Here is a 26,940-nt window from a genome sequence, read left to right as displayed (position 1 = left end):
GATCATTAGGCCTACTGTTAACAGATTTCATTTATTTTCATCCTAGTTTTCATAACAGTTATAATTTTATGCCACCTTTTAAAATGTATTTTCACTTTCACCTCAGAGACAAACTGAAACATAAATTTGATGTGAGAGCCGTCGAAAGTACTTAATGTGATTTTCAGCGCGCACAGAAAGTTTCGGAGTGGTACAGCCATTCACTCTAAATATTATTTTACATTAATACTTTATTGAGGCCATTACCTCCGCATAGCCGTACGGTAAGGCGCAAGTGGTGTGTGCGTAAGGGGCGTGTATTTTAATGTCTGACAAACAAACGTGCTTTATGCAGTACGCGACGTCACACGAATCATACGCAGTGGCGAAGCTGAGAATCCGAGAGCGCTCCCATCACAGTGGGAAGAAGAAAAATCTCTCACCCGCATACACGTTTTACAGTTTCTCCCTTCCAGCGGAGCAACGTGACCAAAACACACCAAGAAGGGTAAGAGCCATGTATCTGTCATTATTAGCTCGGGAACCTCGCGTTGAGGAGAGCTGTGTGGCCGATAGGAAGAGGAGGCGGACTTGTTCTCAGAAGTGATTCCCCTCCGTTTTCTCAAGCTGAACGTGTAAGAGATAGCGTATGGCGCTTGTTCGGCGAAAGCGGGTAAACCCCTTGCGCCAGGGCCGCCGATCCGAGAGCCAGAATGAATGGGATGTTGGCTCCAAGACGGAAAAAATATCTTTCAACTCTCCGATTTTTGAGTTCTCGTCGTGGCCTTAGTTTTCGTTCTCCGACGAGGCCTGAAAGGGGTGTTCATGTGTAGGTCCCCTTGAATTTAGTCTAGAAGATCCTAGAGGCGGCACACCCCCTTTTTAGTAAAGCTGACATTGAAATGAAAGAAGAACAGTATCAATTTGTTTTTGGTTGCTCCGATTTTTTCAGTTTTTCACAATTTACCTGTCCTTACCCAAACCCGTCAAATATCTAGACACGACTAATGTAAGAGCAATAAAACGATAATAAAAATGTTTCGTAGCAGTTCTCTTACCATGTTTTGATTGTTTACTTGGCTGTTGCACTCGCACGTTGTGCGACGATGGTGGTGGTGTTCATGCCTTCCGCCGCTATGGGGCTTCGCTGGCGCCCCTGCAATTATGACATCTAGAGAGGCCTATGCTACAACTCGTACAGTCTTATAATAATAATGACGATTGATAACGACATTTACGTTATTTTAAAATTTATGTGTACGGATAAGAAGGGTTTTTATGTTAGATATACTGGCTAGTTTCTTAGTTTGTAGTTGCTTAAAACATCGACACATATGTTTCTCGTCACAGGTAACCAGTCAGTCTGTTTATTTAAATGTGTTCATCATAGTCGAAAATATGCGCGTTCCTTTTAACATAATGCATTCTGTTACGTAGGCCTAATTAGCGAATCGTCAACATAAGATTAGGACTATATGGGGAGGCCGATGTTATGGTTACAGTAGCCAACCTTGTTTAATGTGCATGCTGATTCATTAATGCGACTAACGTGTTCAATTTAATGTAGATTTTACAACATATTCTTAAAAATTATTAAAATCGTGTTTTGAAAGGTGCAATGTGGAAGAGCCTCTTGGATAGTGTTGGATAGTGTTCACCCCTTGCTCAGAGTGTGTCTGATCCTGCACCCTTGCTATGAATGCTCAGACACACTCTGAGCAAAGCAGACGAAAAGGAACTGTGATCACTTCGTCAGCTCATCCATAGACAATTTGTTTTTCGATATATTTCAAAGAAACGCAGATGTCCTGAGATATTCCAAATATAAATAATACCAAGGAACCTCAGTGTTGCCCCCCTCTCCGCTCTGGCTCAATTCATTCCACTGACCCTCCTCCGCTTTCCTGTACAACGCACAGGCTGACCCCATTCCACTTACAGAAATGATTAAGATCCTAAAACGACTCATAACTCATGCTCTTGTCCCTTCCTTCTTCATCATAGCAGTACCCGCGCCTCTCACTCGTACCCCCTCCTTAAATGCACCCTTTTCTTCTCCAAGCCTGACTTGCACCACTTCCTCCAATTTTAGGAAACCACTCTCTGCCCACAGGGTGTACACCACCTCAGTTAGACGTAAACCCTGACCTTCTCCTGGTCATGTCCCAACCCCACCCTCCACCCTTCTGACTGCTTCTGTTAGGTTTTTAAATGGGCCTTCAGTGCTCCAGTCTTCAAATCTACACCTTTGATGCTTACAGCCTGTCTCTTCAAACACAAACATCTGTCAGGGCCAGCCTCTGTAACATGCACTGCATCCCAGACTTCCACTCCATATCCTCCCCATCTCCCCGGTCTTCAACTTCCCCCTGAACACCGTGCCACTGACCAAATCTTGGATAAAGGTGTCTGCTATGGAAATAAATATTACAGACTCTACAGCTGACAGCCCTTCATCTTTTCTCCTAAAGAGCATCAGTATTTAACAACACCACTGTAACATCACACTATGTAATGCTTCATACAATCAAACAGATCTCGTAATCTCTGGCAATAATAAATACAAGACTCCTTTACCTAGGGCCGCTCATTGTGCACAAACACAGTATTGGTATTCCTTTGTCCAGCGGCGGAGCCAAAGAGAAGGACAGGACAGAAGTATCCGGCCATGTCTGGCTCGTCGGGACAGAAAAGGGGAGCGGCAGCACGGCTGCGCAAGTGTGCCTTCTGCAGAACCAACCGGGACAAGGAGTGTGGGCAGCTGCTGGTGTCCGACAACCAGAAGGTGGCCGCCCACCACAAGTGCATGGTGAGAAGGGGGGGATTGCTAAGAACCTTTTGAAATTATAAGTTTGAATCACAAAATAATGTTTTCTTAATCTTTTTTGCCACGTATTAACATTTAATTAAAAAAATAGGTTTTCACACCATTCACTCAAAAACTCGGGATGACGTTAGAGGGCTCAGGGGTAGGGTGATGGAGGTTTTGGTGTCCACATTGTTTTATTTGTTCGTGTCAGCTGACGGTTGTGTTTCCGCCCACCAGCTTTTCTCCTCCGCGTTGGTGACGTCTCACTCGGACAGTGAGAACATTGGGGGCTTCTCCATTGAGGATGTGAGGAAGGAGATCAAGAGAGGAAACAAACTGGTGAGTAGGGAGGCCCCATCGCTCCTTCACCTTCCGCCTGATTTCAGTTAAGACAACGTTCTATGCATAGCATTAACCACTCATGTCTCCAAAGCTTTTACTCTGGTTCAACACCCTGGTCACATAATTCTGTCTTGGCTGTCACACTTAGTTTACATTGCACTATAATCATGCCATTTTGCATAGTGTTTTATGCTGTTATGATTGCATTTTGACCCTAGTTGTTTACATTTTCATTATTGTAGCACTGCGTCTGTATTCAGTATGGCACTATCTGTTGTAGCATTGTGTGATGTGTTGACACGTTCAGGTGGGATCCGATGTTTTGCTCATACATTGTGCATGTGGCCTTATCGTATGTGCTTCTGTACCTTGTCTTTGTAAGTTGCTACAGGTAAGACTGTCTGCCAAATTACTAAATTTAAATACACAATATCAAAGTGCAACCCTGCTTAAACATGGTGCAGCAAAGTGGTTATCTTGTCCTCTTTTTAACTCCCCTCACCCTCTTCCCCCTCCTCTCTCCAGATGTGCTCATCCTGCCACCGACCTGGAGCCACTATCGGCTGCGATGTGAAGACCTGCCGGAGAACGTATCACTACTACTGTGCCCTTTGGGACAAGGCCCAAATCAAGGAGAACCCGTCCCAGGGCATCTACCTGTAAGCGCGCACACACCTGGTTCACTTACTGCCAGACTGGCTCAGCAGCCCGTTTACCGTGTTAAATAGAAGCGTGCCGGGCAGAGCTGATGTGTTCGCAGTTTTAATGTGACATTTTTCCTCTGCCTCTGTCCTTTTGCACTCTGCTTCAGTGTGTACTGCCGCAAACACCGAGACGCCACACAAGACTCCAGTGAAGGTAAAGGAATCGACATCCCCTGCATGCATTGCAAACAGGGGTGCCTCCGTCTGTCTCGTTTCCAACGCTTACCTTCAAGTTCATGTCCTTCCAATTCAGTTAAGTGGTCATGAGGTTTTGAAATGTTGCCACAAACCGTTAAGTTGCATGAGATAGCTTTGCTCAGCAATGTTCTGGAGGTGTTCCATGCTCTGTGGCACTCTATGAGACAAGGTGGAAATTCATGAAAAGCTTAGAGGCCCAAGCCACGTTTTAATCAAACCTAAATCGTCTCCAGGCAAACTAATTATCGTTTACTTTTTTTCCCCTCAGATGAACTTGGGGGCGTGGCCAACGACTCAGACTCATCCCCTCCCCGGGGCAGGGGGCGGGGTCGGCTGGATAAGGGGCGAATCAAAGCCAGCTCCCGAGGTCAATCAGATGACACCCGCTCAACCTCCTCACATGGCGCTGATGACTTGGAGAGCACTTCGCATGTAAGATCAGAGGCAGCGGTAAAAGTGAAACCAGAGCCACCGATTTGACTGATACTTTCTGTTTATTTTACGTGTAGTATCTCAAATGTGTTACGGATTCTGCAGTGTAGTGACTGATGTATGGTAGTGTGTGTACTTAGTGCTTCCCTTAGTTTCTAGGCTGTCTAGTCAGGTTAGCACAAGTTAACCTGTGGGAGGGCTTGAATGGTGTTGTGCTCACACTCACTGGTCTGGGAGTGTTGTCAGCCCGGTGTGACGCTGTTGCTCATTCAACTCGAATGGACACACTTCTGGTCTCGTGCTGGAAGTCACTAGATAAGAGCATCTCCTAAATGAATATAATGTACTGTAAGATAATCAGTCAACTACGCAGCAAGCCATTTTATTTTACTAAGCTTACTGAGACCCTGCTACTCCCATGTAAACAGCTAGTTTTTTTTGCAGGCACAGGCCACTACCAGGACACACTACCACGCAACAAATCCAGCACCTAATGGAATTAATTGCTTATTTGTATTTAAGGTGATCAGAGGTGGTCCTATGAAAAATAGTTACTACCATCTATTTCCCTTGCTTACTGCATCCACCCAGAACTTTCACCGGGGTTCATTTTCAAAAACCCACTTTTTCCCAAACAAAGTTCAGTGAAGTTCAGGGTTCAGTTAGACCGGGTTAAAATAAACTATGTGTAACGTAAACTAGTGATAATTCTTTAGAAAATCCCCCTAGATACTTTTCCAGTGTATACTGTCAGGAGTACATTCAATGCTCTAGAACTCTTTCTGTGGGTGGCAGTGTAGTATAGTGGTTAAGGAGCAGGACTCGTAACCAAAAGGTTGCAGGTTCCTAGATACCTTTCCAGTGTATACTGTCAGGAGGGCTGCTGCTGTATTCATGGGCAAGGTACTTAACCCACCGTTGCCTGAGTAAATATCCAGCTGGATAACATTGTAAAAACAGCTACTGATGTAAGTCGCTCTGGATCAGAGTGTCTGCTAAATGCTCATAGTGTAATGTAATGTAATGTTCTGTGATGCAGATTAGCTTGTGATAGAGTGAGCCGACTGTGGTTCGGGAAAGGATGGCGAACCCACCTCTGTGTGTGTGTGCTCTGCAGCGGGATCGCTCCCCTCTGAGGGGCAGCCCCAGTGATTCGGGCCTCCGCTGTGGCTTCTGTCATGCCGGGGACGAGGAGAACGAGACCCGCGGCGTGCTGCACATCGACAACGGCAAGAAGGTGGCAGCGCACTACAAGTGCATGGTGGGTAATGCTGAAACCGCGCAGATGTGCATGCAGCGCATGCCTGCTGAATTCATACAGATGCAGGCCTGTCACACGCCTGCTTAACTCATGTGCTATTTGGTGTAGTCCTGAAACCACACATGTCCTCATCTGTCTGATTAAAGGCCACCAGATGTTCTGAAATGAAATCTGCACTGTTAGCAAGCTCAGTTATTTCATGTTTCAAACAGCTCATGTTTCATACCTGTGCCTTTGAGTTGAGTGGGGGCCCTGAAAAGACATATATGGCCCACATATTAATAACATGTTTCTGCCGCTATAAAGAGTGTCAGCAGTGGTGGCAACCCCATTCATACTGCAGAACTCCGATAGCAGTGAGGTAATCACCCAGGTCTCGCCCTAATCGGAACACCCCCCTTCTGACTTGCCTCTGCTCACACATTTTCCCGGCAGCTCTTCTCCTCCGGGACAGTCCAGCTCACCACCACCTCACGGGCGGAATTTGGGAATTTTGAGATCAAAACGGTCATCCAGGAGATCAAGAGGGGAAAGAGAATGGTGAGAACCCTGAAGAGACTCATCTTAAAACGGCTCTGTGATTGTTCTCCTTGTTTAAGGACAAAGGCTAATTGAGGTCAAGTCGCTCAATTTGCTACCTTCATTTAGACCGTAGTCCCAGTCTTCCTCTCCAGACATGTGGTCTGAGCTGGGGTCAGGATTAGGGTCAAGTCCAATCAAGGCAAGATCAGGATAATGGCCTTTAAGAGGGGGCAGATCTGGGATATCGTCTTTTTTGTGGATTTGATGTTAATGTTAAAGGCCAGGAGCATACTGTTCTTGTCTTCTCACTCATGTGAATGATGCTGTCTGGCTCTCCCTCAGAAATGCACACTGTGTGCCCAGCTGGGAGCGACCATTGGGTGTGAAATTAAGGCCTGCGTGAAGACCTATCACTACCACTGTGGCCTTCAGGACAAGGCCAAGTACATTGAGAACATGGCTAGGGGCATCTACAAGTAAGCACCCACCTTCGTCCTCTCTCTTTTTTGCACCTGTGGGTGGGAGAAGCTAAGCACAGTGCCAGATATGATCGACCACAGCTTCATTGACCCAGTATTGAAATCAGTATTGAATTTCAGTTGCTACTCAAAGCAACAACTTCCTCTGCAGCACAAATACAGCTATAGGTTTTGATTGAATCTCTTTCCTGTCCTTACCAACCTCTTCCTTCAGCTAGACACCCTTGAGTGAGAACTAGACGTGCATTTAATATCAAAGAAGAAAGCGGTGAAAGCCTTAAGCATAAACAAGTTCAGATTTCATCTTTGATCGTTTCCCTTGCTCTGCTGTAACTGTAGATGTTTGAAATATTTAAGATTTCCGGTGATTGATAATATTCGATTGACCTCATTTGTGCACGGCAGGCTGTACTGTAAGAACCACAGCGGGAACGAGGAGCGAGATGAGGAGGACGAGGAGAGGGAGAGCCGCAGTCGAGAAAGGGCCGGCCTCGATCACAGGGGCACCCTCTCTCTGCCGCCGCCTCAGGTCAATGGCAACTAGGTATGAAGTACACCCACCGAATATATAAATGTAAATGTCCAGCTGTATAAATGGATAACATTGTAAAGAACTGTAACCTATGTAAGTCGCTTTGGATAAAAAAGCGTCTGCTAAATGAATAAATGTAAATGTAAATGTAAATATACGCAACCTGGCACAACCGTCTGTTTATAGACTAACACAGCCATTACATTACATTAACTATGTAACCTTTTCAGTAAGGTTAATTCATTGTAACTGCCACTGAGCAACCTCATGTGGCAGTTTAGCTATCCTGTCCTGTGATGGTCCTTTGCCACCCCATTAGTAGTTCTGTCATGCAATGTAGTGTAGTAGTAAGGAGCAGGGCTTTTTACCAAAAGGCTGCTGGTTCGATTGGCCACCACGGCACTGCTGCTGTACCCTTGGGCAAGGTACCTAACCCAGAATTGCCTCAGTAAATATCCAGCTTTATAAATGGATAACATTGTAAAACATTGTAAGCTATGTAAGTCGCTCTGGATAAGAGGGCCTGCTAAATGCCAGCAATGTAATGTAATTTAATAGATTTAACACAGCTACTTTACATATAGTAAATAAGAAACATTTGCATTACTGTGTTAAACCATTACCTTAGTTGAATGTGGTAGTTTTAACTACCCTGTCCTGTGATGGTAAATCTGCATTACAGAGCTACTCTGACCCTATTGTTTGTCTTTTCTCCCCCCAGGTGGAGGCTTGAGATACTCAAAAGGAAACGGTGCCATTGGGGATCAAAGATGGGGGGAAAAAAAAAAAGAAATATTTTTGTATTCCGTTCTACTCGGTAAAATAGCGGCCCATCCATTTCAGTCTCTCCCATAGTTTCTAGTCGCCTCCCGAAGACCCATCGTTTCCCTTCCAGCAGCCAGACACGTACATGTCGCCCCCATGCCTTCAGCACTTATCTGTGGCGTACAGGTTTTCCGTGAGGGGAGTTCATCTCGTGGACTCTGCGACTCATGGACAGCACACGACGAGGGCCGAGGGATCCTGACGGAGAGCCAGTCGTGGAGGAAGTGGTGTTTCCCGTGAAGCCGTGCGACCACCGCTTGGGTGCGGTCTCTCTCTGGGGGGACACCCATATTTTATCATTGTTGAGGTCAGGACGGGACAGAGCCATCCATTTTTACCTGAATGTGCCGTGCTCCACAACTTTCACACTGAAGAAAAAAAAAAAAGGCTTTCTTCGGGACGCATCTTATGGAGGCTGTCGTCTATCCTTTTCATTTTTTTCCTCCTTCCCAGTTATGGAGTCAGTAACTAACTGTCATTTTCTTTTTTTCCAAGGAAGTGTAACTTTTTCTTAGATCTTTTTTCTCTCTTTAATCATGTATTATATTTTAATACCATGTTATTATCATGATTGTAATTGGGAATGTCCGTGGCTTTCTTTATATTCAACCAGGATTAAAATTCCTCTGGTAGCATGATCTTTGATTGTTTTTACCACAGGTGAAAAGGGGCTTTTCCTGTATCCATTCTATGTATTCTCAAGGAGGACTTTACTGGCTACCAGTCATGACACAAGCCATTTATAGTTAAATGTGATATTTATAAATGCGCTCTGACCATTATTTAATCACATGCATTGCACACTGGTACAGCATGGGCTTGTGTAATGATGATGAATGCCATGAAGCTGGAGAATGTGTAGCTTCAGTTTATCCAGTGGGTGGCAGTCTAACGCCCTCTTTGACCCACTTGATAAATCAGCCTGGAAGCCAAGTTCTCTTTGAAAGTGCCCGCTCAGCACACTGCTGGCTAGTTTGTGGTCCACAGTTGTGGTTCCAAAAGCACTGAACACTGTGTGATCTTTGTAATAACGTAACTGAGCGCTTGAAATACCATATCATCTGTTAAGCTACTCCCAGAAGACCACAGTAAACAATATTACTATCAGTAGGACAAACCGCTGACAGGTTCACAAACAATTCTCACCCTGGTCCTCGAGACAGTGCTCAGTAATTGGGGCAGATGCTCTTATCTCTTATGCCAGTATAAAAAAATTCCAAATTCAGAGAGGTTCCAGCCAAGTTTGGTTTACTGAAGAGTGTAAATGTAAATAAAATGCAAATAATCACCCAACACAGGAAAGCAGGGCAGGATAAATGGCCAGAAATGTTTTGGTGTATGTCTTCATACACACATCGCAAGACAAACCCCGCTGGTCCCTCAGTAATCCATATTGAAGACCGTCACTCCTGTCATCCTGACAGAGCATACTGTATGCTTATACATGGCACCAACGGAGGTATGAATGTCTGAGTCAACAGACAACATCACCTGTTAATCACGTCAACTTCAAAGAACAAACAAGCAGACCACCAAATCAATATTCCTTACACCAGTAACTTGGGCTGATTTGCGGTAGTGATTTCTCGCTGCATTCACACTGTGTGAAACTTTTTAGTGTAGCAAAAAGCCAGGCCCAGCTCACCAGTTCATTTCAATTCCAGCTGCCCGCCCTGCTGTAGAACTTGCATGTTACTGTATCCCTTCGTTCCTCTGAGTGTTCTTAAAGGCACAGTGCGTCAGAAATGAAACTCCAGAAGTGAACAAACAAGTCAGCCAGTTTGTGGCCTCACATGCACTTTCATATGAACCCGTTGTCTTCCAGGGCTGGTCATTGGTCGTTTTTTTCTCATGAGAATGATCGTGGCGAGTTTTGTGCAGGGTGCTTTGGAAATTAAGTTCTCAAGGTCCCTTATCTGTGTGAAGAGGCCCTATACAAGCATTTCGGAAGGAAAACATGGAATGAACAGTTAGTACTTGCGTTTTGAAACAGCTCTTATCAATTTGTATTTCAGCACTGGCCGTTGTTGACACCTCTTTAATGTGCAGTAAGATGGTGGGGGAAGGTAACATTTTACAGTTTGTATCACAGAAAACCTGCTGTTGATAAAATATTTCTGAACTCTTAAGCACTGTTGGTACCACAAAACTGTGCACCCTTACCTAAACATACTGGCCAGGCATGAGTCAAGGACTTTAAGTGCACAGTGAACAGATTACAAAGAACGAACACGTAATGTGGAAGAGACATGAGTAATGTCTATCAAGATGTAGCTGGGAAGGTATCCCAACGTTGTTGCTTGGGGGAGAAAAAGTCCGCATTGCGTTCTGTCTCCAAAAACATTGACTGACAGGAGAATGAGTGTATTGCAAAAATGTGGGCGGAGCTTCGCGCTTCGTCTTCTGTTGATTCGTCCCTCTGTCACACAGCGCTACATCAGCGAAGTCACAGGACCCACCGACTGTACGTTATCGCAAATCTGTCAGTGCAGGAGACGGTGCCGGCTGAAATATAGCGACCCACACCCGCAATCGGAGCTTTCAGTTCAGGGTGCAGCAGCTGAGAAGTCGGCAGTCGCGGTAAACAACGAACGGACACTGACATGGCGACGACCAGCCCCTGTGTAGTGGTAAGTTTGGTTGCGAGCTATAAATAATGTGAGAACTGTCTGCCTGTCACCGGTCGGAGAAACGGAGACAAAATACATGGGTTTCCCCTTAGCGAAAAAGCGTTTCGTGTGATGCGTTTCATCGCGCTGTTTTGCTTGGTGATCGTATTGTATTTTGCACACCGAACCCATAGCAACATAAAAACAAATACCAAATGGTTCATCGTCGGTTAGCTCGATCTGTATTATTGCACTCTTTTTTTGTAATTTGTAGCTAACAAGATTTGATATGAAAAGAGGCCTGGGTGCACGCGTGCGACACACATGGCAAAAGGCATTATACTTGTAATAAAGGCTGCTAGCTAGCTAGTTTGCTTGCAAGCAGGCTACATCAGAGTCCGTTGCTTCTCCGATGACAAAATATGGGAAATAAACACTTAGGTCCTCTGACGCAATATTTGTATAGTATAAGGCAGCAACATGGTTTGAACTATTTGTGTAGACCAAAAATACTGATAATAAGCATCCGAACGTAGTGCAGAGCTAGTCTACGAAAATCAGACCTACTTCATTTCATTCCATACCATACAGTTGTTATTAGTGTGTTATGCGAATCCACCTGAAAATAATGTTTTCTAATACTAGTTCGTTAACATTAGCTAGCTATACACTCCGAGTTTTGCTTTAACCGTGACGGTGTGTGTTTAGGCTCCAATTAAACTGGCTCATTAGTTTCAGTAGTTTTAGCTAGCAGGCTGAGAAATTTAAGAATGACTGCTTCATCCCTAGCAGTAATTAAGGACACGACCGTTCAGATTTTTTTAAAAATGTAATGTCTTAATTTACGATGCAACTATTCAGTAGAACTCAAATATTAATACTGTTACTTTTAAAGTGAGATCCTTTGCACAATTGTTCAAATGCATTAAATTATAGCGCTGACGTGATCACGTGGTCTGAGTTAATCTAGCCTCCTGTAATTGTACCTGATGAGTCCTCCGCTCCCGCTGCCTTTAATAATTCGAAGGTGACAGATATCACTGTGAAACAAGAGTTCAAATTGCTCCGTAGCGTCACTTGATTCGCCACATGCTTTTCTGTCGCGATGAACATTTCATTATTCTTATAGGGCACAAGCAAAAGAAAAAGATTTAATGTGCATCAGTGCACATTAAAACTGTAAATGTGGATGCATTTTCTTTCCAAGTGATCAACAGTAATAATTTTCATTCTCTCTTTGAACAGGGGATATTAGCAAACTAGAAAAAAACAAGTAAACAAAACCAAGTAAACCTAGTTCAGGTGATTGTGATTTGTAATATCAAAACACCCATTTTTTTAAAAAGCAACATAAATTGGATACTCACAAGTGAGTAAGAAAAACACTCAGAAGCATTATCTACTGTTGGAATGGCAAAACAGGTACACCTTAAAGGTTTTCTGTGTGTAGGGGGCAGGCAGAAGCCCCCACCCCCATCTGACACCCCCCTCCCCCATACCCCTGCCAGTGGTGGCCACACCCCAGATCAAGCAGTGCTGAAGTAATCCACATTGCTGGAAAATACTTTCAGAAATAATTACAGTCAGAGTAATTACAACAATGTGATGAAATGTACTGAAATCCTCTGACAGAAAATCCAGGAAGGCTCTCAAAAATCCATTATCTTCAGGTCTATATTTCACTATTATGTAATGAGTACTTTTTTAAATCCCAAACCGGTATTTAAGCCTAGTGGGATTTAGTACAGAGATGAAAGCAGAAATGGTGTCATGATTACTATATTAGTCCTTTTTCTTCAGTCATTTCCTCTGCTGTATGCCCTGCTATGTTGTTATAAATGTGGCAAATATTTCATTGCAGGAATGGTCAGGCGTACTTTTTTAGAATTATTTTGAAGTCCAAGTAACAGCGACGAGATGGCTACTTGAGAGCAACTGGGCACCTGGATGCCCAACTTAAGTGAACTGCGCAGATTCTCTTTGAATTCAGTGGGATTTAATATAGAGACGAAAGCAGAAATGGTGGCATGCTTACCATATTAGTCCTTTTTTTCTGAAGGTGAAGGGTCATGGGTGATATGACGTGACGTGTTCACAGTTAGCGACAGACAGGGAGGATGGTTAGTGATGCCAGATGAGTTGCACAGTCAACGTCCACCGATGTGTCTGAAAGCTCCTAGAAACTCCTCAATACTTACATTCACTTTCCACTCACATACAGTTGGGCGGGTTTTCGACTGGCATTTTCAGAAAAAACTGAGTTTGAATTTCCTTATCCATTACTGACAATGAATACATTTCTCTGTAAGAAATATTTGCAATCTGGGAGGCACATGGCTGCCATTGGTGGTGCGGGCAACATGCGTGAAGGCTGGCTTTAAGAACATTCATAACCCAAGGCATGAAAAAACACTCTCGTTTTTAATAGGCACCTTAGATGTGATGGCATAGGTCCATGCACAAGGATAAGTCAGTGATTCGATCTCTGGATGACCTACTGACCTGTGCAGATTTCACCCTGATGGTTTACAGTGGCGTTACATTATTTATAAAATAAAGCCATTGGAGGAAGCGGTTTCCTCATGCAAGTTCCATACCCTTACTATTAGCTTCACTTGTAACTTTTTGGCGCTTTGCTGATTATTACTGCGGTTTTGCTTAGGTCACTAATAATAGCTGAGAATGATAAGAAGTGCATTTTTAGAGTTCATCATATTTATCATAGACGACAGGCTACAGCTTCCCCGAATGTTGTGACTAAACATTTCTAGTGTTAGAACTTTTTCATTGTTTCTTCAACGTGAACACATCTGTAGTTTTGAATGAGAAATGTATTTGCTTAGCACCAGTTTTGACTACTGGGAAACCGGTTTTCAGGCTTGGTTTTTCAAACTTCAGCCAACGTTATATTTCTGCTATGCGCTTGGCATTATGCATGCACATACGTTCTTGCTGCTGTCGTGTCGTGTGAAGAGAAATAGAGGAGCTATTTGGCAGAGAGGAGATACCGCTAGTGTGAGTACCAGCCTCAGCTTGCATGCCCTCTCCACAGTCACACCCATACGCACATGCAGAGACATCGGCTACAGTCACACAGGTTTGGGGTTAACACTTGTGGTCACAAGACGTGATCAGGTTCAGAGCATGGAAGGCACAAAAATGTTGCCCCTGATGTATCTGTACAGTACAAACCACTTTAAGCAGTGCAGCTCTTAGTTTTTGTTTTGTGACAACTATTTCTGTACCATCCTCTTAGGAACTCAAGAACCGTACCACTTTGAGTAGTTTTTACAACTCACTCCCTGGCAACTTACAATCCAGGTAGCCCACGACACAGCTTTAACACTTTTTTTGAGGGACATTATCAAATTTTAACTGGAACATTTCATTATGTACACTCCCACCGTGGTACAGAGAACCACAACTGCAATCTCATCTTTTAATTTAGCCTTCGGTTGACATTGAATGGTACATTTCTGTCGATGGTGAAAGAGGCATTGACAGTCCAGGAATTTCCACTGAAGGAGCTGGGGGTGGGGGTGGGAGTGGGGGATTGGTCGGGAAGTGGTCTGCTGGGGTTTAACAAAAAAAAGTTTTAATAATGCTCCTGCTGTTGCAGAACTTCTACCATTAGCAGGCTTCCTGGACTAAGCTTGTTACAGTGACAGGAGAGAAATCCAGAGTCAGACAGAAAGGGGTAAAGCTGCATCCAGGTGCAGCGTGCAAACATGTACCAGCTCTTGAGTGCCTCTTCAGGACCAACAAGAAAACACTATTTGTTAGACATGTCAAACACAATTCTTAATGTCACTAAGATAGAAACAAGATATACCTCCCTTTCCACCATTTTAGCTGTTGCATAGGATGACATGAGGTATTGACTCAGACTGAAAGTCAATGTTTTACAAGCTTACATTGGGCGTTGTTTAACTGTGCATCAGTCCAACTGTCAAAGTCCCTACTTGCAAGTAGACGAAAGGTAATTGTTATGAATTCACTCACTTCAAAAAAAAAAAAAAAAAAAAAAAAAGAATCCTTAGGTGATGTGAACTCTCAGCAGTGCACTGTCGAAAGACAGGAATATCAGGTGCACAAGATGTTCTTTGTAAGATGCTCTGGATGAGTGTCTGCTAAATGATGAAAATTTAACAGTAAATGAAATGTAGAATCTTCAGTGCAGTGATTTCTGTGTATACCGGGTGGGTGTTCTATATAATGTTGCAGTACACCCTATTATACCACTGCTCTTCAATCAATGAACATAGTTTTTTTACCCAAGCTTTTGTATAAATACTTTCAGTTCATTTTTTGGGTATATTCTTTTTTGATCACATTTGACTTTGAATTTGATTTTTGTATCTACTAAACAAATTTCAGTTTCAATGTATATTTTAGAAATACTTTAAAGAGAAATAGTACACATTTAAATAATTTTTATTTGGGCAAATTCAGACCTGTCTTGAACAGATGAACCTCATCTTCGACTCTACCCCAGGCCCCCTCCCTTAAGTGTCTTATTTAAGGAGAGCAAACCATTAGGGTGGGGTGGGGTGGTCAATATTGGGTTTTTGGAGGAGGCAGCCGATATAAGGCAGCCTCTCTCTCTCTCTCTCTTTCTCTGAGGTTTCCCCTGCTTTGCGTGAGCTTGCCAGAGAGGCTGGCTGTACCTCTTCACAAAGCAGCACCTGCAGCAGACAGTCATGGCCAAAAAAAACCCTGTATGACCTGCCCTCTGCTGCAGCCCGCCCTGCACTGTGGCAGAGGCAACACCTGAGACCTGCTCCTCAGAACCTACCGCACTTCTGCGAGTCGCTGTCTGCGCCAGGGGCTCCGCAGGGTAGAGGGACACGATGACAGGGTGACGCGCGGACCCCTGCCGTTCCACCGCCAAATCAACAGATTAGATTAATTAACTCAATTATGGCTGACGGAGCTCCGAGGTGGCCTGGAGATCAGAGGGCCCAGCTGGGCCTGGCAGCTGAGGACGACAACACACTGAAGTGTGCTGTTAAGGGAGCTTTCACATACATACTGTACGCATGTAGTATATATTTAAGCCTGACTGATATAGGATTTTTAAGACTGATACCGATTTCGATATTTGAGGATTTAAAAATCCGACAATGATATATCGGCCGATATTCTTTTTTTTCCCCAGAAACACATAACATAAACAAAGATTTTCCCTAACATTTGTTATGTGTAGTTATTTAAGAGTTCTCACCAAGATAACATGACATAATGCAGTTTAAACATAAACTTGTTTGTTGTCATAAATAGTACTTTGACAAAAGTACAACAAAATATAGTAAAGTTTTGATGAGAATTAAATGTATAAAAATACAAAAACGTTTTAAAAATATCATGCCATCTTAAACTATGCAGTAAACTGATACAGTGACCTGGAGTAAACGCTGCTGTTGAATGCATCTAATACTACATGACTGTCTGCAACGACGACTTGCGACTTTTGGATTTCACAATACACGTTTGAAAGAGAAGCTAAATAAATTTGTTTGGCTACCAAGCCATGTTAGATACTTGTTCAGCTCACGTTTATTTATGTGTCCCCTGTGGTTTAACCTTTTCGCATGTAACTTATTTTTTATGCTATGTAGCGCGCATGTTACCTTACATGGTTCGTTATGCTTTCATTATCGTTATTAGGCTTCTCATAGTTTTCAGTTAGCATTTGCTATATTTTTTAGAGTTAAATCGCTGTTTCCTCAAAGCTAAAATTAGCTAGAATTCCTCCAATCTAGTGTTCTAATCGCACCAGTTTTAGCATATGTGCTAAACAGATAATCACACCAGTGTGACTGTACAAGGGTGAAAGGGTTAATAATTTCCAATGCACCGGCTGTAACTACAGACATGAGAGTCACAAATATATTTACCATTGCTTCATTTTGGCAGAATAAGTTAAACGCTATAGTCTAACTGCTCATTATCGTTAGCGGTCTTCCACTGATAAACATGGCATTAGCTAGCTTTGTGGCTAACCTAATTTAGCAATGGACAGTGTTTTAAGCTCCTGTAAGAAATGTTGCCAGAGAATTTTTAGAAGTGACGAGGGAGAAATGATAGGACCGTTGTTTGTTTACTCGCTAGAACAAGATCAAGTTTGTCAACAGCTTAGCCTACACCACTCAACTACCATAACGTTAAACGTAATTTTGATGTCTGACTGCTTTCACATTACAGCAGCAAAAACTAGGCATAGCTGACATGAATGTTGTCAGTCTTATTTAGGCTAAGAGGAGAAGTGATGGGGGATATTTATTATTATTTAAGTAATGTATTTCTCGTGACAATTACCAACTTACCATGAACACAGATGATCTCCGTCGTGGGCTACTCTGCTCGACTCTGCTTGGGTCAGCAGATTGTTGTGATTTGTGGCGTTCCAACCACGTGTGTTGCCAACAGTGGAGTTGCAGTGTGCCCTCTGGTGGACAAACTACACAACGACAACACTCATAACATGGTTGAAGGGTCCATCTTCCGTCTCGCCGTTTATTTTTTAATTGTCATTTATTGGCCGTTATAAATGCCAAGACCGATATATCTGCAATTACCTCATGTCGGCCAGTAATGCTGGCACGCCGATTTATCGGTTAGGATCTAGTATATATGTTGTATATATATTCATATGACTCAGTATGTATATGTGTGTATAAAATATGAATAGACAACATACCCAATTAAATAGGACCCAAAACACACTTTACCATCTATACCATCATTTCTGCCCGAAATAAAAAATGTCATGCTTTACTCTTCTTAGGAGAATTACTGAATATTATTCCAGAAAACACAAAGGTTTTCTGTACCAACTCTATCAGATATGACTATGGGCATACGACTGAAAATGCATTGCATGTATGTGTAATGTTTGTTTTGTACGCGTTTGCTCCGTATGCAACACCCGTTCACAGGCCCCCTGGCGTAACTGCTTCAATGGGGCGGCCGGGCCCGTCACATGTCACCAATGAGCGGCTCTGAGTTCACCCTAAGGGCCTGTTCCCTCACGCAGGAAATTCAATTTGAATGTGAAAGAATGTGGAGAATCAATCCCTCTGAGCTCTTAAGCAGTTACATCATTTTCTTCTTCTACCCCCCCCCCCTTCTTTTTTGGCTTTCCTTTCACTGCACATCTGCAGTGCCTGAGTCTTGGAACATGTGGGGGGGGGGAGTTTAACCTTAATGAAAACTGGAGGGAAGGCATAATCGAGTTTGCCTAATTGGAACTGGAGCCGGGTTCGGCTCTTTCCAAGAAGTGCCTGCGTGGCGCGCTGGCGCACCGCGCTCCCAGGGCCTTGAGCAGCTTCCGCCCCTCAGTTTCCACGCACTGCCGCCACTTCTGCTAACTTCTGTTGCCCTTGGCCAACTAGAAACAGTTGCAGTTTACTTACTGATAACTCGGCTGCGCCGGCGAAAGCCGACAAGAGCGTGCCCCCTCGTCCCATTTCTGTCTGCCGGCAGCCTGTTACCTCCTCTCATCAGACTGCACTTAGATTTAACCCTTCCCTCCCTGGTTGGTCAGCGCTGACAGCCATGCAGAAAGCAGTATGCAGGTTTATATTACATTGTCATTCTGGAGAAGCTCTTATCCAGAGGGACTTTCATAGGTTACGGTTTTTACATGGTATCCGTTTATACAGCTGGATATTCACTGAAGGGTTAAGGACAGTGGCAGTGCCCCAGCGGGGAGTCGAACCAGCAACCTTTCGGTTACGAGATCTGCTCCTTACCACTACGCTACACTACCACTACTACACGTGATCTGTGTGTGTCTCTCTGCTGGTGTGTTTCAGATCAGTGACGAGGAGCAGGGCTACGACCTGGACCTCTTCTGCATACCAAAGCACTATGCCGCAGACCTGGAGAGGGTTTATATTCCACACGGACTCATCCTAGACAGGTGAGTCCCACCTGGGCATCTGGCCCTCCTAAAAAACATACAGCAGTTTACCTTCCAATTACCACTGCACACCTGTGTGGAGCTTGAAAAGTATTCGATGCACCAAGCATACATCCCAAGTAAACGGTTATGCAGTGTGGGTTACTAAATGTTTTGGCAGACCAGCTGAACACTTTTCCTGGGTTTTATTCTGGGTGCTGCATTCTGTCTTGGCGGTTCACTTTCACTGCTGAATCTTCATTTTCCAGTGCTGGCCTCGTGAGGCTCCTTAAAACAGAGCATGTTGTAGGAACAGCTCCGTCCTTGACGCAGATTAGATGACCTTAGGCAAAACGTTTTGTCTGAATGCAGTTGGAAAGAAACTGCAGATTTGGAGAGAGAGCTGACACCTCCTCCTCCTCCACCTCGCCCCCCTCCCTGACAGGACGGAGAGACTGGCACGAGAGATCATGAGGGACATGGGGGGGCACCATATTGTGGCGCTTTGCGTCCTAAAAGGGGGGTACAAATTCTTCGCCGACCTGCTGGACTACATCAAGGCCCTGAACCGGAACAGCGACCGCTCCATCCCCATGACAGTGGACTTCATCCGGCTCAAGAGCTACTGTGTAAGACCCTGCATAACAATTTTAACATTCAACCGCTTCAAAGTTTTGGCTTTCATTGTGTAGCACGCTTATCTTAAATACAAGATCTCTACTTGCAGCAACGGCGCATGGGTGAAATGGTTTAAAAAGCTCACTATCTTCGCTGCTGCAAGGCTTCAGTGCCTCGTTTACGTTCAGCATATTCCCAAAAGGTTCTTTACAATTGCACACAATTGATCTTCCAGTGTATTTAAACCATTTTGAAGCACTGAAACATTTCTTTCCAGGAATTAACTCAAATGACCTGTGTTAAATCCAATTGAGTCGATTCAGCGCTCAGTCGTTCTGCAGGGCCAGCTGCCCGGGTCTGAAGCAAAGCTCGTTTCTCCGCCTGGTACACGACCAGTGCGTGTCCCTCCCCACCCTTCCCTCGCCTGCGTGGCATCACCTGATTTCCTTTTTATTTGCCTACCCCTCATGCGAATGATTCAGAGGTCACTGTTGGTTCAGTCTGGGGGGGGGGGGGGGGGGTGTTGTTTTTGCATGTAAGACAGACATGCATGTACTTTTGTGCATCGGTTCGGATAAAAGCCTCTGCTAAATAAATAAATAAATGTAAATGTACATGTCGTGACTATCCATTCTACTTCTCTCCTTCGTTTCTGCCCAGAACGACCAATCAACGGGTGAGATCAAAGTGATTGGCGGGGACGACCTGTCCACTCTCACGGGGAAGGTAAAACGCCTTTTCTGAATTCCCCGACAACTGAATCATCTGAACCTCCGCATTTTTAAAACACTGCGTCACACATTTCTGAGGACACCGTGCGTTCTTCTGTGCATGCAGACCAGGAGGACTTAAGGTCACAAGTCCACTGCCCTGTCCACTACACGGTGTTTGCATGTTTGTGCACCCACAATCGATACACTGTTAACAGAGGGAACACAAGGCTATGTAATGCTGCGTCAGCTGGAAAGAGGTGAATGCTCCACTTTCACTTTCTGGATCAAAGTCTGACAACCCACTCACCTCGTCATTCCACTGATAACATTTCCAAAGACTCCCACGCAGCCGCAAAATACGCAGCCCCGCGCAGTGATCCACTGAAAGAGGGCCAGTGGAAAGCGCGTATGGGATTAACGCAGGATCACAACGCTAAATGCCTTTTAGCCGTGACAGCAGAGGACACTGCGTTACATAATCACACAGTATCTTAGTGTGTGTCAGCTTGATCTCACTAAGGCTTGCTCTCCCTTTGTCTCTCTCTCTCTCTCTCCCTCATTCAAACAGAATGTCCTGATTGTGGAGGTAAGTAACCACTTATTTCTTGCTACTAAATCGGCAGGTTGCTAAAGCAAGTCCAGCAACGTGGACGGTGTGTTTTGCTAACAAAGATTTGTCCCGTTTGTCATCCATTTCCAGGACATCATCGACACAGGAAAAACCATGAAGACCCTGCTGCAGCTTCTAAAGCAGTACAACCCAAAAATGGTCAAGGTGGCCAGGTAAAGTTAAAAGGAGGAGAGGCAACACAGAACACATCAAATCCCAAACTCCACTGTTTATGGCTAACAGGCCAATTCCCATTTTGTGGTTTGTCCTATGCCTGTCAGCTATTGTAAGGTCAAGGTCTGGCAGCATAAAGTGGGCACTATAAGTGGATACTATGCTGAACAATACACTTTAACACAGACATCCCCTTAATTTTTGAGGAAGATGTGAATTTTGAGGTACCACTGCCTTTGACAAGTAAGTGTGTCAGCAAGCTGGATTTAGCTGGGCCCCATAACATATTGGAAACATAGACCTCTGTGCTGAATATAATCAAGTCTGACTTAATTCTCTTACACACCACATCATCAGTTTGGCAGTGTTAGGATTGGAATGACACTTCACACACCTACTTTTCCTCTTTTATATATTTGGCGTGTACTGTAGTAGGCGCCAGCTACGTCCCAGAAGGGATAAAACGGGACTTCCCACAGCAAGGGGTAGTTGTGGAGGGGAGTGGTGCGAAATTTAAAAGTGTGTTTGGTTTGCGGTGTGCACGTCAGGGACTGCAAACTGACACTCTTTCGTTTTTCTATTGAAATGCCTAACAGGCAGTTGTGAAGCCCAGTTTGGGCATTTTGGTTTGTCCGTGTGGTACAACACTGAGGGGATATTCACTCGGAATCCCAACCTGCTCGGTGTTGTTTGGCAAAACTCCTCTTGGAGATATTGGGACTTCTGGTGGTTAAACTGCCAGAGTGTCTCACCAGTTTTTGAAAACCCCTAAGGATCGGTGGTTCTGTGGTCTCCTTTCCATTCTTCTGATCTGGTGGGAACTCTTGTAGTTTTTGCTTGTGCTTTTCTAAAAATACAAAGACACAAACAAAAGCAAGACTGGGTGCAGAGCTGGTCACTGGCTGTAGGAGGGCTGCTGGCGTCCCACCGACACAGTGAACTCACTGTTACTCCCTGTCAAGTTGTGGGTCAGGACTTGCCCCTTTGCAGGAGGGCCATCCTCTTCTATCTGACGCATTTTGTTTTCGCACGTACACATCTACACGTCTGTTAGCTCCGTCCCTTACATGGTCATATGTAGCCCTCGTCCTATGACTGAGACAGAGGAGTGGGGTCGTAACGGCAGTCACGCACTTCAGATTAGCAAAACCATTAGTCGTAAATAATAAAAACACATAAGCCTTGGACGTTCGGCTGAACCTAGATCTAAGACTAGCAGCGATGTGTACGGACAGTGTTGCATCCCCCCTTTCACTCACCCAATTCAAACAAGTAAGCCTACAGCACACATTCCTCAGGCTCATTCATTGCTGATAATCCATTACATCATTTCGTCTTTAGGTACAGAGCCTTACTGAATCCAGTAAGAACTGGCCTTTGTGATTTTTTTTTTTTGATTTGCATGAAAAATAAAGGGCCTTGTCTTTAATTTTGTGTGATAAAGTTTAGTAACAAAGTATGCAGATTCGTTACTTGCACAGCAAAACAATGTTCTGCAAAACAAGAAAAAATGTGTCAAACTGTTACTTGAGTTCAGGACAACAGCATGCAGTTAGACTAGATCTAAGCCCTGTGCTCTTGCCTGCTTGCAGTTTGCTGGTGAAGAGGACACCAAGAAGTGTTGGATACAGGCCAGACTGTGAGTTGTATATTTCTCCATGTTTTTTTTCCTCTTCGACTGAGTTTAAAAATAAATCGCTAATGTTTTTGAGTTTCACAAATTTGTACAGCATTTGTGTTTAAAATGGTACATTTGATATTTTGGAGATAAAAAATACTACAATATTAATTTAAGGAAAATGAAAAGACATTAAGATGTATACATGGATAAGGAAGACGATAGAGTGCCGAGTTCTGAGAATATATTTTCTGGATCCAATCAAGTTTGTGGCAAAGATGCAGTACTAGAGATGCACCACAGGGGGGCAGGTGTGAGTCCAGAGTGCAAAGCGACAAAACTTTTATTCAGTATGGTCGAGCCTACATTGCTTACAATTCTGCCAAACACAAACTTTTTTTTTCTCTTCAGTTGTAGGATTTGAAGTTCCTGACAAGTTTGTGGTTGGGTACGCACTAGACTACAATGAGTACTTCAGAGATCTAAATGTAAGCATTTTGTTACAAAACACCATTTACAGTTTGCGCCATCTGGCCAAGTAAAAAGCGGAATACTTCTGATCACGTGATCTTTCTCTCTTTCAGCATATCTGTGTCATCAGCGAAACGGGGAAGGAAAAATACAAGGCGTGAGGAGGACCGCCCTTCCCCTTTAGCTGTGTACCATTACCATTGATGTAAATCTATTTTTTTTTTTTAATCAGTGATTTCTTTTGTAAAAAATTTGTTAGGCATATCAATAGCGCATGATCCCCAGAGTCTCCCACGTCTCTCTCAGGGTTCCCGATTATACAGGGAGCATAACGTATGCGCTGATATTGTACCTCAGATTTGCTGCTTGCAAGCGAATCCCCCCCCCTCCCTCCCTCCCCCTTCAGGCAGTTCTGGTCGGAGTTAGCGTGCTGTGTGTCTCCTACCCACATCAGGCTATTTGCAGTACTAAAAGTTTTTAATGATTGCTTTCTGGGATTACTTCCTGTTTTTTCTCGTTTTGTTTATTTTATTTTTTTTTTAAACCTGCTGGAGACTCAGCTGGCAACTCAATCAGACTGCAAAGCAGTTTGGTCTAAACCTCCAATAACAAATTTAAGGCAATCACTTTGCGGTCGCTGAGAGAACAGCTTTGGTTTACTCCTGCCCAAAATCAGATTATGGGCCTGTGTGTGACCAGTTCGGCCCCTTAGATTCCTGAGATGAGCAGGGAAGCCACTTTCGGCACCTGGCCTTTGCTTTGGATAAACAGTGTAATGCAAAGCGGGCTTAATAAGCTAATAAGATGGCGGCAGTTCAGCCAATCACTGCACACGGGATACTGACACACGTTTCAGATACTGTTTGGAATTAGTTATTTACAAATCAACCTCATAAAGGATTGAACAGAATCACTTCATTACCTCAAAAGCCAGGCTTAATCATTCTGTCGTGTAAATAGAGCTACAATGTTATTGAATGGGGATGAAAAGTCGAGGTCTAGATGGATAAAATCTATCGAAAAATTGGACACCTGAACCTACATTTATGATGTGTGCTTGAAACTGAAGTGTCCTGTTCCAGCAGCGTTGCTGGAGTAAGAACAAAGTGATGATAAATAAGTGACGATAAATCATCGTTATTCAAAAAAATGATTCAATAAAGTGGTGACAAATCATCGTTATATCCTTTAGAGAGTGACATAAAATGGAGAAAGGTATGATGTATGAGTTTGGGGTGTATGTATTTGCTACCTGCCCCGAAACATTTTCACATAGTGTAGGATTTGGACTCGGATATATTGACAGGATGCAGGGCCTTTTCATACGCGGTTTGTTTAAAATGGCATGGGTTTTGCAGAAACCATTGCAAATGTGCAGTGAAGCTATTTAGTAGGTAACTGTTCCAGAACGCCAAACTTGTTGACAGGATACCTAGCATAAAACAAGATTTTTTCTGAAATTATGAATAAAAGACTAACTCTCCTGGTTTTGCTGCTAGCTAGTTAACTTCATTATAATCTTCATATCTCTGTCGGCTTTGTACAAAAGCACACCAATGTGCATTTTGCTTCTCAGTCCGCCAGGAACCAAAACACTCACTTTCATGCGTAACATTTTCCAAAAGAACCGCCATTTTGTCAAACGAGCCGAGACCACCTCTTCCGAGAGGCCTTGGTTCATTTAGTTTCTGCTCATTTCAGTTTGTTTCTGAAACAAACTCAAAACATCCGTGCTAGTCTTCGAACAAAACGAGCCACGCTCGTCCAGGAACAAGGCTGTAGGGTTTCTAGCCACCCTTCCTACCCCGCTCCCAGTGTGGCAATGTAAGGAGGTTTAATCTTTCTCTCGCACACACATAACCTTCTCTGACACCAAATAGCAACGCATGCCCCGTTTTTCCTCCCCTGACCCAAAATGACGTTTTTGCCCTCATAACACTGGACAATAAATGGGGGGGGGGCTGTCTGGGTTGCATATAATGGTTATGAAAATGCTTTATTCATACTTTGGGTTATGCTGATGGCAGATGGTGTGTGGGTGCACTTAGTTTAAAAAGTTAAGTGTTTATTTGTAGAAATGGAAATATATAATTTCCATGATTAAAAAAACACATCTGTAGTGCCTTATATCCACCTGGTTATGGGGTGACAAACAACATCCTAGCTAATATTTAAAATTTTGTCCCAATCTGATTTAATTTCTCTGCATGGAAACAGCATCAGTTGTTCAAAACAACAGTGCAAAAGACAGACCAAAAGCAAGTACCTCGTCACGTTTTTTGAACAGTACATTTATGGGATTTGGGAAAACATAATGCATATGCCAACTCAGTCTCAAAGCCTAATGTATTCAGAAGGCTTGAGACAGGACAGGACAGAAAGAACAGGTGAAAGGTCATTTCGTCTCCATCCTGCAATAGATCTGCTTCAGACAGAAATGCTTGTAAAATGATACCTTTTCATGGAATGCATGAAACACATGACTGTTGTATTGTAATACAGTTTTAATCACACTTATAGTTCGGAATTACAGTAAACCAACTGAAGGGACACAAACGACATACACACAGAATGGACATACATTTCAGGTTTCAGCTCTAACCTTTGTGTGATTTCAAATGCCATCAACCTTCTGTGTTTTTTTTTTTTTCCTTTCCAGCGAGTTCGATTAAATACGAAGGCGGTTTTTCTGTGAAACTGTACATTACCCTTGTCTCCTGCAGGGGGCGTCTGCACACTGCAGTGCCCTGACAGCTTCCTGTTTTTCAGTTCTTTTCTGGGGAGATGGACCTACTGTATGTCTGCTTTGCCTCGAGACACGAGAGCCCACCGCTTTCCGTGCCAACGTCCCTGTTCTGGACTATTATCACACACTGCACCAATAAAGATTCAGTCTGAAAAACATGATGAAGATGAAGTTTATCTATGTCTTTACGTATATTTGTTTTTTTTTTTTTAAGACCTCACCCCCACCCCCCAAAACAAAAATGAGCTTCCACAGCTTACATAAAACTAAGAGTAAGGTCAAGGTGTAATGTGTAAATACCCCATGCAAAACAACCCCCAATTAGCTTATTTACACTGTAAGTCATTTAAACAAATATGGTTTGTTCAAAAACTAACAAGTTCTTCATTGGGATTGTCATATGTCATTCCAGCTTTGTCTCAGGCGAGTCCATAATGTGCTGCCTTGGTAAATTCGGCTTACATTCAGAAGCGAAGCAAACGGCTGTTGGCACGGCCGGGCCTTACTGGAGCAGAACAGTAACACTGGACACGGTGTAGCCTGGCTCCAGTATTTACGTGCTGCTACTGTACCACCCACACGACACGCCCTCCGTTCTCCGCGAGGCCATTGGTCACTCTCGAGTGCCCGTCACACCCACTGCCCAATGGGATGAGGGTGAAGACGAGGAGTGCTGGAGCCTGAGAGGCAGCTCCTCATGGTCTGCATCTCCGTATCACTACAAACCATGACGTGCTGCTACAGCGGCTACCAGCGACAGACAGACACCCACTGCCTCATACACCCACTATCACCTGGCAACCTAGCCAGCTTAAGGAGACACTTAAAACGAATGGATGTGGGGACACAAACACATTTACATTCACATGTGCTCAAAGTACACATATAAAGCCCTCCATATGTATTCGTATTCCAATAAATGCGACCCTTGTGTCTTCTAGAGTAACTCTCATGTGTGAGTAATATGACTTTGTCTGGTGAACTGCTAACAGGTTTAAAAGATATATATTAATATTTTAAAACATCTACAAGCATGAACGCGTGCATCGACTAGCATTAAGCACGACACACAAGCGTTGTTTCCCGAGATCATAACGCATCGGAAGCACGCTGCGGAGTACCCTGCTTTCGGTTGTGCCGTTTTCGAGAATGAAGGACACGGCGAGGGAATCGGACCGAGCGCGTCCCCGCCTCCCGCCTGACCGAACGAGGGGCGGAGGCATGATGGCTTCTGTGGTAAGCCAGCGGTAGGGTGGAGGGGGGGGGGGGGAAGTCCCGACCAACTCGCGCTCACACAAAACACGCATACGCTTATCCGCCTCCCACATCGATGAGAAAACCCCCCTCCTCTTCACTTCCATCCCACGCGGTGAGCCGCCACCCAAACCCCCAGCC

General features: G+C 44.0%; 2 protein-coding genes across 3 annotated transcripts; both read left to right on the top strand.

Moving 5' to 3' along the window:
* The first annotated feature begins 352 nt into the window (after positions 1-352).
* On the top strand, positions 353-8,047 carry phf6 (PHD finger protein 6). Its single transcript, XM_036548659.1, has 11 exons — positions 353-487; positions 2,607-2,788; positions 3,026-3,127; positions 3,656-3,789; positions 3,942-3,988; positions 4,301-4,464; positions 5,582-5,725; positions 6,161-6,265; positions 6,590-6,723; positions 7,132-7,270; positions 7,980-8,047. Exons 2-10 carry the CDS (start codon positions 2,648-2,650, stop codon positions 7,268-7,270), a joined length of 1,110 nt encoding a protein of 369 aa, XP_036404552.1. The 5' UTR covers positions 353-487; positions 2,607-2,647; the 3' UTR covers positions 7,980-8,047.
* Positions 8,048-10,476: 2,429 nt separating this feature from the next.
* On the top strand, positions 10,477-25,709 carry LOC118790919 (hypoxanthine-guanine phosphoribosyltransferase-like). 2 transcript variants are annotated; one of them, XM_036548061.1, is made up of 10 exons: positions 10,477-10,713; positions 18,510-18,616; positions 19,041-19,224; positions 19,874-19,939; positions 20,495-20,512; positions 20,627-20,709; positions 22,303-22,349; positions 22,740-22,816; positions 22,913-23,004; positions 25,569-25,705. In XM_036548061.1, the coding sequence occupies exons 1-9, from the start codon at positions 10,687-10,689 to the stop codon at positions 22,958-22,960; spliced, it is 657 nt and encodes a 218-aa protein (XP_036403954.1). In that variant the 5' UTR covers positions 10,477-10,686; the 3' UTR covers positions 22,961-23,004; positions 25,569-25,705. The 2 variants fall into 2 exon arrangements, with proteins under 2 accessions (XP_036403954.1, XP_036403953.1); XM_036548060.1 differs by having other exon boundaries at positions 22,913-25,709.
* Positions 25,710-26,940: the final 1,231 nt, after the last annotated feature.

Source organism: Megalops cyprinoides, chromosome 16, assembly GCF_013368585.1.
Source record: "Megalops cyprinoides isolate fMegCyp1 chromosome 16, fMegCyp1.pri, whole genome shotgun sequence".
In the NCBI taxonomy this organism is placed as follows: Eukaryota; Metazoa; Chordata; class Actinopteri; order Elopiformes; family Megalopidae; genus Megalops; species Megalops cyprinoides.
This window is presented reverse-complemented; position numbering and strand designations above follow the sequence as displayed.

Bases quoted from the DNA above. Each gene is read 5' to 3' on its own strand.
- phf6 (XM_036548659.1), top strand. From the start codon at position 2,648: ATGTCTGGCTCGTCGGGACAGAAAAGGGGAGCGGCAGCACGGCTGCGC. The intron at 3,790-3,941 runs GTAAGCGCGCAC...ACTCTGCTTCAG, and splicing joins CCGTCCCAGGGCATCTACCT to TGTGTACTGCCGCAAACACC. The intron at 3,989-4,300 runs GTAAAGGAATCG...TTTTCCCCTCAG, and splicing joins CACACAAGACTCCAGTGAAG to ATGAACTTGGGGGCGTGGCC.
- LOC118790919 (XM_036548060.1), top strand. From the start codon at position 10,687: ATGGCGACGACCAGCCCCTGTGTAGTG. The intron at 19,225-19,873 runs GTAAGACCCTGC...GTTTCTGCCCAG, and splicing joins TCCGGCTCAAGAGCTACTGT to AACGACCAATCAACGGGTGA. The intron at 20,710-22,302 runs GTAAAGTTAAAA...GCCTGCTTGCAG, and splicing joins AAAATGGTCAAGGTGGCCAG to TTTGCTGGTGAAGAGGACAC.